The following is a 13,100-nucleotide window of genomic DNA, read 5'->3' as shown; positions in this document are numbered from 1 at the left end:
GACACAGAAATGTCCCCAGGTCAGGGTGGATTTGATCTGAAATGTCGATTTAAATCATGATTTAAATCACTAGTAAAAGGGCTTGATTTAAATCAACTTGATTTAAATCATGATTTTTATATGAGCAGCTGCCATCTCTGTCCTCCTCTGACCCACTGCTGACTCACCGAGAGTCCCAATAATGCAGAATGTACAGCCTTCATGCTATGTAACTAAGCTCCATTTTATGCTAAATAAACTAAATTATTAATGTATCTGAAACAGAAACCTATCAGTTTGTTATTTGCGTTTTTTAGAGGGTGGTTGGAGGTCCTTAGTCTGCAATTTTTGGACACAGGTTAACCTCCAAGTGCTTCAACGACCCTCCAAAAGGACGCAAATGACCAACTGTCTGCAAAGAATATACTGTCAATCCCTCCATTCCCAACCATCCAAGTAAGAGCTGAGGAAGCTTCTTGGATGAGAAGCAAAACTTCAAAGAGAAACTAGAAAGTCCAGTTGCCTCTTGAAAAAGCACCTTTGGGTCATAAAATGAGGCGAAAGTCACTTAACTGTCTTGCTTAGCAATGGGAATGATGGACTCAATGTGGTCGTACGTCAAGGACTACCTGAATTGAATCTTTAGTTATGCCTTTAAGTGAGTCTTGACTCTTCCAAATTCATGGACAAATCGGTGCCATTTAAAAAAAATTTTTTTTTTAAATTTTTTCCTTTCAAATTCATTTATAGATATACTGTACATTCTTATCTATTCATCATCAGTCTCTATACTCATTTTTACACACACAAACACAATATAGTTTGGGTCACTTTCTTGCCATCCCCTGCCTCCTTCTTATTTTGCAACAACCTTGCTCCTTCCATCTTCTCAACCTTCCTTCTCTGCCTTCTTTCCTCCTCTCCTTCCTCCTTTCTTCTTCCCCTCTCCTCCTCCCTTCTCCTCTTTCTTATCCTCTCTCTTAATTCCCCACCCTTACTTTCTCTACTTTACCCTTTCTTCTTTTCTCTCCTCATCCCCCCCTTCTTTCTGTTGTTGCCCTTATTTATTTTCTCTGATGGCTTCTCGGGTTGGCACTTCAGCAATCCCACCTTTATACTGTATTTTCATACACTTTTCTCCGTTTACATTTTATTTCTAATATTAGTTCCACTTATGTTCATTTTTCCACTTGTATATTTACATTTGAATATTTTCTTATTTCCCCTCCCCCCTAATTTACTAATGTGTCTTCTGAGATATTTACTTCATGTTTTGTTCCTTTCTCTTTCTATTTATATCTTTTTTCAAGCCAATCGTAAATTCGCCCCCATATTGGTGCCATTTTGAGAGGTGAGGTGTTTGTTTAACCCTCAAACCAGATTAGAGCCCATAAAACCAATCAAAGCAGCAATAGGCTCAGTTTCTCAGTAGTCCCCTGCCATGGCTTTACCTGTTGAACTCTTCAAACAGCTCCCTCACCGTCAAGGCCGAGACTAAGGCGATGGTGTACGGCAGGCAGTGGTGCTGTTGGCTCAAGGCCAGCATCTTGGCATAACGTGGGGCTACTGGGAAGGAGGCCATGATGACACCCAAAGGGCTGATGGGAGAGCTGAACTTGGCTTCCTGCAGCTTTTCCAGCCTGGAAGAAGGACATTTAGAAGGGAGGGAAGGAAGGAAGGTGGTTAAACTATGAAAATAAGTCAAGGATTATCTTCCCACCAAGTGCTAAAAAAATTAACTCCCTCCCACCATCTAAATGTTGTAAGTCAAGAACTACCTGTATAAAAGCATCATTTAACGACCCCATAATCCCTTGCAGGATGGAGTCTGGGCAACTGAATGGAGCTAGCAGAGTGTTTGAATGGCCAGATGCCCTTCCCTGTCGCCAAATATAGAGTTTTGTTCAGCAGTTATATTCGCATTGTGCTGAGAGAGAGAAATATCTGTCTCTAACTCGGATCGAACTCACAATTCCTGATTGTGAGGTGAGAGGGCCACTGCACCACTCTAACAACTACCACTCCAAGAACTACCTGTATTATTTGGTGAAATTATATCCTAATTGATTCAACAAAGGTCAACAACGCCACACAAGGACATGTCTGAGATGGATGCCTCCAACAGATCAGATGTTGGACTGATGCAAAAGTAGATTCGGAAATGCAACCGACTGCATTTGTTCCAAGTTCTTCTAGTCTCTTTCATCTTTCATACCTTCCAGAGGTGGTAGGAGCCTTCAAGGCACCAAGGGCGATCAGCAATTCCTCTGCGGCCTTCAGGGCATCAGTGGATGGAGGGGTAGGAAACGGGAAGTTGATTACCTACAGAGAGGAAAGAGGCAAACAATGAGATGGAGCGATACGTGCGGTGGAGTATTGTGATGGTATGAGAGAAGGACCATGGGGGATGGGAGGAAGAGGGGCTCCCTAGCAAACAATTTCAGGCTTACAAGAGATAATTCCCTTTTTATAAAAAGAAAATTAATGAACAAAATTTGGAAAGAGATTGACCAGACTGAATGCAAATAGTCCTTGACTTATTACCACAATTGGGACTGGAACTTACGTTGCTAAGCGATGCAACCATTCAGTGAGCTGTGCCTGATTTTATTATCTTTTTTTTTGCCATGGTTGTTAAGTAAATGAGAACAGAGCAGTGTCAGGGTTCCAAATAGGATCCAAAAGTAAATCAGAGTTCAAGGCAAAGTATTGCTCAAAGTTTCAATTTATTAAGAGAACCATGTTGGCACATCTGGGAAAAGCCGAATCTGAAAGCTTCCAGGTTTTCCCCACCCAGTTGAAAGTTCAGGATCTTGCTCCCACACCCCCAAGTCCATCACATGGTCCAATCTCCCACTGCCACGCTGGAAGTTCCACCCATCCACCTCCAGTCAGGTGCAGAGGTGCAGAGACAAAGGATGACCTTGGCTTTCTAGAAAGGAATTTTATTTTGGCTACATAGCATCTAACTCCGTACAATCCCCCCTCCCATTTTCCCACAATAGAAAATGCATAGGAGAATAATAGAAAGTGTGGCAGGCCAAAGATACAAAAGAAAAGATAGTTGCAGGCTGACAAACAGAATAAGAGTAGGAAGGGACTTTGGAGGTCTTCTAGTCCACCCCTCTGCTAAGGCAGGAAACCCTATACCATTCTGGGCAAGTGGCTATCCTGTCTCTTAAAAATCTCCAGTGGTGGAACATCTGCAACTTCTGAAAAACAATTAATCCACTGATTAATTGTTCTCACTGTTATGAAATTTCTCCTTAGTTCTAGGTTGCTTCTCTCCTTGATTAGTTTCCATCTGTTGCTTCTTGTCCTGCCTTCAGGTGCTTGGGAGAATAGGATAGGATAGGATGGGATGTGCTGAAATGAGATGGAATAAGAATAGGAATAGGAATGGGAAGAGAGGAGAAGAGGGGACAGGAGAGTTGAGGAAAAGAGAAGACTGGAGCAGGGAGAGGGAGGGAAGGGGAGAGAGGAGAGAATTTAGAAGTGGAGAGCAGAGGAGAGAGCAGGAAGGGACCTTGGAGGTCTTCTAGTCCAGCCCTGTTCAAGCAGGAGACCCTACACAATTTCAGACAAGTGACTGTCCAGTCTCTTCTTCAAATCTCCAAAGATGGAGTTCTGACAACTTCTGGTGGCAAGCTGTTCCACTGATTGTTCCCACTGTTAGGAAGTTTTTCCTGAGTTCCAAATTGTTTCTCTTCTTGATTACTTTTCACCCATTGTTTCTTGTCCTGCCTTCCGGGGTTCCACCACAAATGCGCGAACGACAAAAGCGCGCCTGACTAAACCGCGGTGACAAAACCGTGCCGATGAATGAGCGCTGAAGTGCGCCGACAACAGCGCGCTGACAGAAGTGCGCTGTAACCTAACCCTAAACCTAACCCTAAACCTTACCTTAACTTAAATCGTGCTTCTGTCGGCGCGCTGTTGTCGGCGCGCTTTTGACATCGTGGTTTTAGCGCCGCGGTTTTGTCGGCGCGCTTTTGACGTTCGCGCTTTTGTCGGGTCACGGTCTTCCGGTGCTTTGGAGAATAATTTGTCCCCCTCTTCTTTGTGAAGCATATGGCTGTTAAGTGAATCTTGTGTTTGTCAAGTAAATCCGGCTATTCCTATTGACTTTGGATTTTGGAAAGATTGCAAAGAGCAACCATGCTGTCATTTTGACCCCATGACCACAGAGAATGCTACAATGGTTGTAAGCACAAGAACCAGTCACAAGTTCACTTTTTCCGGGGACGTTGTAACTTCACAACAAACAGTTGTAAGTCAGGGACTACCTATCAAGGAAGCACCTAAAAAAATGGGACACCCACCTTCTCGATGTTCAACGCTTTCATTTGCAGAATTAAATCGTCCACAGGTCGCCTGGTGATCTCGGGAACCGAGAACTGCTCAAAATCACTGAACACAGCCGAAGAATACAGTCTAGGGCACACAAAAAATGAGCAGTGGAGGTCAAAGCAATCCTTGAAAAAAAACCCACCAACAACTAGTGGCTAACAAACATCCATTTTTAAAGAACTGTGTGTCAGGGTTCCAAATAGCACTCAAAAGTAAATCAGAGTCCGAGGCAAAGGATTCCTCAAAGTTCCAATCTATTAAGAGAGCCTTGTTGGCACATCTGGGAAAACCCGAAGCTGAAAGCTTCCTGGTTTTCCACACCTAGTTGAAAGTACAAGATCTTGCCCCCACACCCACAAGTCCATCACATGGTCCAGTCTTCCATTGCCACAATGACAGATTCCACCCATCCAGTTCCAGCCAGGTGCAGAGACAAAGGATGACCTTGGCTTTCTAGAAATAATGTTGTTATGGCTACATATCACCCAACTCCACATAATCCCCTCCCATTTTCCCACAAAAGAAAGTAGACAGTACAAAGTATGGCAGCTTGAGGGGGAGGGGGGATTATTACTATTATTGTGGGGTCCTTGGTGCTCTCTGAGCTTGGTGGTTTTCTTGCAGACATTTCATGACCCGACTAGTTAACATTATCAGTGCTAGAAAGAAGTAGTGTTTTCTCTCTGTTTATCCATGGTAATCTTCGATCTACAACAGTTCATTTCGTGACCAAAGTTACAATGGCACTGAAAAAAGTGACCCATGACCGTTTTTCACGCTTACAACCTTTGTAGCATCCCCATGATCAAGATTCAGATGCTTGGCAACTGGTTCATACTTATGACCGTTGCTGCATCCCAAGGACAGGTGATCACCCTTTGCGACCTTCCGCTAAGCAAAATTAACGGGGTAGCCAGGTTCACTTAACAACTGCAGTAATTCACTGAAAAGCTGTGGCAACTATGGTTGTAAAATGGGCCAAAACTCACTTAACAAATTTCTAACTTAGCAACATACATTTTGGGCTCAATTTGTGGTCATTAAGTGGAGGACCGCCTTTATACAAATGGCTTGCCCTGTCATACCAGAACAACAGTGAAGCAATAAAACAGACTAATAAAGAAGATAGAGGAACATAGTGGCTCAGTGACTAAGACGCTGAGCTTGTCAATCAGAAAGGTTGGCAGTTAGGCGGTTCAAATCCCTGGTGTTGCGTAACGGAGTGAGTTCCCGTTACTTGTCCCAACTTCTGCCAACCTAGCAGTTCAAAAGCACATAAAAAATGCAAGTAGAAAAAGAGGGACCACCTTGGATGGGAAGGTAACAGCGTTCCGTGTGCTTTCGCCGTTTAGTCATGCCGGCCACATGACCACGGAGACGTCTTTGGACAGCGCTGGCTCTTTGGCTTTGAAACGGAGATGAGCACCGCCCCCCTAGAGCCAGGAATGACTAGCACATATGTGTGAGGGGAACCTTTATCTTAATAAAGAAGATTCCCATCAACAAAGAGAGAACTAATCATTACTAGATAAAAAATAAGGGGACCCCCCCACTCCTTTCTAACACTGATGATGTTACCTAGTTGGGTCATAAAATGTCCACAAGAAAACCAGCACCGAGGACATTTGGGCCACATTTGAGCATCCTGATTTTCAGCTCTGTAAAGAAGAAGAAAAAGCAAGTTAGCTGACCTGTAACAGTGGCCTGGCTCCGTTCGGCCGGCTCGGCCTGCCCGCTGGTTGGCTGAAGCCTGGGATGTCCACACAACCTTGAAGGATGAGATGCCGGTTACTTTGTCGTAGAACCGTTTCTTGACCTTCCCGCAATCAACGACGTATTTGATGCCCGGGATGGTCAGAGACGTCTCCGCCACGTTGGTGGCCACAACGCACAGTCTGGTCCCAGGTGGAGATGGTCTGAAAACCTGAGATGGGCACAGGTTTCAACAGATGAGAAAAAGCAACCATCTCACCAAAGACAAGAGAATGAAGTCTACTAGTCACCCCTTCCACAAGGAGCATTTGTGATAATGCTCTTCATGTTGGGAAGAGCTTCAGGTTTCCTGCCAGCCATGTCCTATTTGTCAAGGCTCCATTACTGGGTTATCCTAACCCTTGCCATTGCTTGTCAGAAGGTCGCAAAAGGTGAACACACGACCCTGGGAGACTGCAATTTTTACAGAGGCATGACTGAGAGCGTTTTAACAAACTGCATCCCTGTTTGTTTTGGGGGCTCCAGTGCCTCAGATAGAAAGTCCCTACAGAGAGTGGTGAGGACAGTAGAGATTATAGGAAACTCACTTCGTGTTATTCAGGATACTGCTTAGAAGCACTATGCGCTTAGAGCTCAAAGCATTGTTAGAGACCCCCACACACCCACTTCACGGCCTGTTTCTGTTGCTCCCCTCTGGGAGGAGGTTTTGAAGTATTTCTAGTAGGACTACCAGATTCTATAACAGCTTTGCTCCCTACGCCACCCATCTGGCAAACTCGCAAGATTTGTTCTGCTCACCACGTACATTTATACATCCGGACTAGTTGTTTCTCTGTGCCATATAACATATTATAAATATGTTATATGGCACAGAGTATAAATACATAATTTTGTATTTATTTTTATTTTTGTCATGTTTACGTAGCGTATATTGGGGATGGTGACCCTTTGACAGCTGTATGCAATGAAATTTCATTTTAATGAAATGTACAGGTGAAACTCAAAAAATTAGAATATCGTGCAAAAGTTCATTTATTTCATTCAGTAATGCAACTTAAAAGGTGAAACTAATATATGAGATAGATTCATTACATGCAAAGCAAGATAGTTCAAGCTTGGTTTGAAAAAGATGAGAAACATGAGACCAACAATGCAGAAGAACTGAAGGCCGCTATTGAAGCATCCTGGTCTTCCGTAACACCTCAGCAGTGCCTCAGGCTGATAGCTTCCATGCCACGCCGCATTGAGGCAGCAATTGCTGTAAAAGGGGCCCAAACCAAGTACTGAGTACATGCATACTTTTCAGAGGTCCAATATTGTTCTATGTATAATCCTTGTTTTATTGATTGCATGTAATATTCTAATTTTCTGAGATGGTGCATTGGGGTTTTTCATGAGCTGTAAGCCATAATCATCACAATTATGACAAATCACGGCTTGAACTATCTTGCTTTGCATTTAATGAGTATTATCTCATATATTAGTTGCACCTTTTAAGTTGCATTACTGAAATAAATGAACTTTTGCACATATTCTAATTTTTCGAGTTTCACCTGTAAGTTAGTGAAGTGTAAGTTAGTGAACTTAGTGTAAGTTCAAAAGGACAATAAAGTTATTCTGTCTAGAAATGTTCATAAGTACAGGCAGCTTTTCCGAATGTACCCCAATATTCCTACAAGGGTGTTTAATCTTACCTTGGCTTGTTTTTCAGGAGCCAGCAAAGAGTAGAGAGGAAGAACGTAAAGAGGGTGGGAAGAATCCGGTTTTTCACCTGCATTCAAATTATAAACAGGGAAAACATATACCGTATTTTTTGGAGTATAAGACGCACCAAGATTTTGAAGAGGTAAAAAAAAAAAAACCCCGTTTTTGCACTCTGCAGGCCTCCCAAACCCTCTGCATGCCTCGGTTTTTTTGTGAAAAATGGGGCATGCAGAGGGTTTGAGAGGCCTACAAAGTTTTCCTTGGGGCTGGGGGGGCAAAAACGAGCAAAAAACAGGGCGTGCGTAGCCTTTGGGAGGCTTGTAGAGTGCTCTTGGGGGCTGGGGGGGGCAAAGACTGAGCCATTTTTCACTCATTTCTGCCCTCCCCAGCCACCAGGAGCACTCTGGAAGCCTCCTAAAGGCTATGCACGGCCATTTTTGCAAAGGGGGTGGGGTTTTAGGAGGCCAGAAATGCTGTATTCGGTGTATAAGACGCACCCAGATTTTCAGCCTCCTTTTTGTGGGGGAAAGGTGCATCATACTCTGAAAAATACAGGTATCTAAGTGCTGAAAAGATTAGCCTGCTAGGTTATTAGTAGTATAATATGTATTTTCCAGACACAGTAAGAAAACTACTATTTTTTTAACTGTTTGATCATTAACCTTACACGTTTTTATTTTAATTGCTCACATCTGTGAATCCTCGGGAAATAAGGCAGTATAAAAATATAAATATAACCAGTAAATAAATACATTTCAATTTGTTTTTCCAAATAAGAGCTAAGAGGCAATGGAAGAAGAAAAAGCAGCACCTATTTTTCTGGCAGCTTCATGAGAACTAGCTTCTTTGTGATTTTATTTGAGAGTCATATTGAGCATAAATCTAACAGGGTGTTTACTTTACAAACAGGGACACTCAACCTTAAAAAAACATCTCCTGTTATTAAAGGCAGACCAACATCTTTGAGGAGGTGATATAATAAGGTGCTAACTTAACATTCGTGGTTTGTTGAATAAGCCAGGGTTTGTTTTTCTATGTTGATATGAAGGCAAGATCTGTCCATACAAACAGAAAAAAAGAGGCTGCATTACATAGTGCCTCATCTTATTATGCCTCATGTGGTTTGATCAGCTAATCATGATTTAAAATCTCTCTGGTCTTCTGTGCAAACTCAGCCAACTTTTAAAGTGTTGTGGCCCACCAGCTGTCAGTGGACCAGGTGGCAGATTTGGACGATGAGGAGGTTGGGGAGGAACTTGGGCCAGTTTTGGAGTCTGGGGAAGGCTCTGATGGATGCTCTGCGTCGGGCACAGAGATAGAGCCAGAGCCGTCCAACATTTCCCAGCTATCGGAGAGGCAGCTGCCTTTGGAAGCTGAGATAAGTGGGGAGGAAGAACAGCTGGGGCCTGTTCCAGATGCATGTATGCACAGAGCTGTCAGGAGAGGGGAACAACAGGGGTCAAGGAGTCGACTTGGGAAGCAAAGCACACGTGGATGCTGAATAGCCCTACCCTGACTGGGGAATAAATAGAAGGAAAGGGCAGTGGTGGTCGTAGGAGACAACAGTTTGTATTTCTGAAGATTTTACTCATTGTGTTTCATGCCACAAAAACTGCTTGCCAGAACTTAATTTGCAGCCTTTCAGCTGGGAACTCATGGCCTGGCAATTATCCCAAGGAGATGATAAGGTCTGTTACTGCAGTTAACTCCTTGAAGGATTATTGCCTGGACTTTTTGGTGGATGAATGCAATTAATTCACAAAAGGTAAATAAAGAGGGTTTTTTTCGTGTCCAAGAGTCTGTTTCTTGCTTCTGCTAAGGCTGGGTCAGAACACAAAGGCTCAGAAAGAACAAACCTCCTTGCAGACAATCTTCGCCCAGATCAAGGTCGAGATCTGAACCAGCCGAGTTCGCTTCTTCATCATCTTCCGCGGCCTCTCGGTCTTCGTCTCCTTCGTCGATCGGCACAATGGAATAATTATCCAGATCAATTTTGGGCAGGGTCTAGAAAGAAAGAGACAAACAACAACAACTTCAAAGACTTGACATCCTTCTAGATTTAAAATTTAGAAGTAGTAGAATAACAAGAATTGGAAGGGACCTTAGAGGTCTTCTAGTCCCTGCTTAGGCATAAAACACTGCACCACTTCAGACAAATGGTTATCTAATCTCTTCTTAAAGACTTCCAGTGTTGGAGCATTCACAACTTCTGGAGGGAAGCTGTTCCACTGATTAATTGTTCTCACTGTCAGGAAATTTCTCCTTAGTTCAGGTTCCTTCTCTCCTTGATTAGTTTCCACCCATTGCTTCTTGTCCTACCCTCAGGTTCTTTGGAGAATAGTTTGACTCCCTCTTCTTTGTGGCAGCCCCTGAGATATTGGAGCATTGCTATCATGTCTCCCCTAGTCCTTCTTTTCATTAAACTAGACCTACCCAGTTCCAGCAATTATTTTTTATGTTTTATCCTCAAGTCCCCTAAACATCTTTGATTAGTCATTTAGTCATTTAGTCACTTTATTTGTTGCTCTTCTCTGCACTCTTTGTAGAGTCTCAAAATCTTTTTTACATCGTGGTGACTAAAACTGGATGCAGGATTCCAAGTGTAGCCTTACTAAAGCATGATAAAGTGGTATTAACGTTTCACATGATCTTAAGATCTATTTGAAAAGTACGAAAATATCCAATCATCTAAAGCAAGAAGATAAATCAGATTCTTATCATTTAGTAGACAGAATGTACTAAAGGAGATGAATGTGCAAAACTAAGATATTTGGTGGGATTTTTTTAAAAGAAAGAGAAAATATAGGTTGTCCTTATAACCATTTATTTAATGGCCAAAGTTACAGTAGCAGTGAAAAAAGTGACTTACAACTTGCGCCTGTAACTTTTGCAGCATACAAAATGGTCACGTGAGCAAAATTTGGGCTCTTGGCAACCAGCCTGCATTTGTGACAGTGCAGGAAAATTTAGCTTACTTGAAGAGCATGCTTCTTTTTCTGTCTGGATTTCTTAAACCTTCTGATGGCTTCTACAGAATTGTCCTCATCTTCAGAGCCTACAAAGAGCAAAGACACATCTTTCTCAATCAGGACTATAAAATGTTAGTAGAACTTCCAGAAATCCCCAGCTAGCACGGATGGACTTCAACTCCCAGAATTCCCCAAGCAACATAGATGGACTTCAACTCCCAGAATCCCCCATTCAATATGGACTTCATCGTCTATAATTCCCCAGGTAACACGAATGGACTTCAACTCCAAAAATTCCCCAGGAAATGTAAATGGACATTAACTTCCATAATTCCCCAGCCCACATGGATTTCAACTCCCAGAATTCTCCAGGCAACATAGATGGACTTCAACTCCCAGAATTCCCCATCCAATATGGACTTCATCATCTATAATTCCCCAGGCAACATGGACGGACTTCAAATCACAGAATTTACCAGGAAACATAGATGGACTTTAATTCCCAGAATTCCCCATCCAATATGGACTTCATCACCTATAATTCCTCAGGCAACATGGATGGATTTCAATTCCCAGAATTCCCCATCCAATATGGACTTCATCACCTGTAATTCCTCAGGTAAAATAGATGGACTTCAACTCCCAGAATTCCCCATCCAATATGGACTTCATCATCTATAATTCCTCAGGCAACATGGATAGACTTCAACTCCCAGAATTCCCCAGGAAACATAGATGGACTTTTAATTCCCAGAATTCCCTAGCCAACATGGATGGACTTCAACTCCCAGAATCCCCCACCCACTATGGACTTCATTACCTACAATTCCATAGGCAACATGGATGGACTTCAATTCCCAGAATTCCCCAGCCAGCAGGGGTGGACCAACTCCCATTTTTTTCCAGTTAGCACAGATGAACTAACTCCCAGAATTCCCCAGCACGCCCATCCATTCTGGCTGGGGAGTTATGGGAGGTGAAGCGTTCCTCTCTTAAAGTGGCCAGAGAGAAACAGCTCCAGAGTGAATGATTCAAAAAGCCAATTTAAGAGTGATAAAGATGGGGTTTCACAAATCACCGGATGTCAGAGTCATTTCAGAGAGGTGAAAGAGTGGAGAAAAATCAATTGCCACAAGACTACAACAGTTCATTTAGTGACCGCTCAAAGTTACGACATCACTGAAAAAAGTGACTTGCAAGCGTTTTCACACTGATAATTGTTGTAGCACCCCCGTGGGTCACATCATTATAATTTGGATGCTTGGCAACTCGTATTTATGACAGTTGCATATTTATGACTCGCAGTGTCCTGGGGTCATGTGGTCCCATTTTGTGACCAGCAAAGTTAATGGGGAATGCAGATTCACTTAGCAACCGAGTTACTAAGTTAACACGGCAGTGGTTCACTTAACCATCAAGGCAAGAAAGGTCGTAAAACAAGGCAAAATTCACTTAACAACTGCATCAAATGGCAACAGAAATGTTGAGCATCGTAAGTCGAGGACTACCTGTATATTTTCTGCTCTTAGCAAAGAAAAAAAAAACAGCTGTGTATCATCCCTAAAGATTTAAACCAGGTCACCTACCGAGAAATGCAGAGCACAGGTAAATAACCTGATGCTTGAATTTACACCTCGCACAATCCCTTGGCCAAGTTAACACCACAAACCTCTGGATGGCCTCTGGTTGCACCCTCCCAGAGCAAAGAAGAAAAGGCTGCATTAACTGGCCCTTTTTCGCATTGCTATTTGAGAAAGTCTTAAATAGGAGGACAACAGGAGTAAATTTTAAGAGGGCAAAACTTACCTGGGGTTGCATTTTTGCAAAAAGGGAAGGACTTCCTCAGCCTCCGACACAGAGAATGGACTTCGGCCTGTCCGGTTAAGAACACCAAAATGCCCCCTGCGAAAGGGAAGGAAGGAAGGATGGCATTTTAAACGGGACCACCTAAGGCAGAGGGTCTCAACCTTCCTAATGCCGCAACCCTTTAATACAGTTCCTCATGTTGTGGTGACTCCCAACCATAAAATTATTTTATATTTTCTGTATTTTTTTAAAAAAATATGTGTTTTCCGATGGTCTTAGGCGACCCCTGTGAAAGGGTCATTCGACCCACAAAGGGGTCCAGACCCACAGGTTGAGAACCGCTGACCTAAGGGAAAGTTGCGAAGACCGTAGAACACCTGTCTCCCCCCAAAATGAAAACCTCCTGCTCCCTTTGCAGAGTATCAAAATGTTTAAATACTGAAAGACCTGGCTGGGGATGATGGGGGTAAGGATCCAGCTTGGGGGGGGGGGCAGCTTTGGGGAAGCAGCAGAGCGGAACTTTAAAGGGAATATTTGTAGTTCAGGGTTGATCTGTGCGGTCCTTAGTGCTCTGTGAGT

The 13,100-nt window shown here is 43.1% G+C and overlaps 1 protein-coding gene across 2 annotated transcripts in view; it reads right to left on the bottom strand.

Moving 5' to 3' along the window:
* Positions 1-13,100, bottom strand: part of DHX37 (DEAH-box helicase 37) — a 43,466-nt gene that overhangs the window by 14,943 nt on the left and 15,423 nt on the right. For both annotated transcript variants that reach the window (XM_032229126.1, XM_032229127.1), the window contains exons 11-18: positions 12,522-12,617; positions 10,722-10,801; positions 9,603-9,750; positions 7,737-7,813; positions 6,021-6,253; positions 4,302-4,413; positions 2,195-2,301; positions 1,431-1,619 (exon numbers count right to left, since the gene is read on the bottom strand). In XM_032229126.1, coding sequence (XP_032085017.1) covers positions 1,431-1,619; positions 2,195-2,301; positions 4,302-4,413; positions 6,021-6,253; positions 7,737-7,813; positions 9,603-9,750; positions 10,722-10,801; positions 12,522-12,617 — 1,042 coding nt within the window. The remainder of the gene's footprint in view (positions 1-1,430; positions 1,620-2,194; positions 2,302-4,301; positions 4,414-6,020; positions 6,254-7,736; positions 7,814-9,602; positions 9,751-10,721; positions 10,802-12,521; positions 12,618-13,100) is intronic.

This window comes from Thamnophis elegans, chromosome 13 (assembly GCF_009769535.1).
Source record: "Thamnophis elegans isolate rThaEle1 chromosome 13, rThaEle1.pri, whole genome shotgun sequence".
Classification (NCBI taxonomy): Eukaryota; Metazoa; Chordata; class Lepidosauria; order Squamata; family Colubridae; genus Thamnophis; species Thamnophis elegans.
This window is presented reverse-complemented; position numbering and strand designations above follow the sequence as displayed.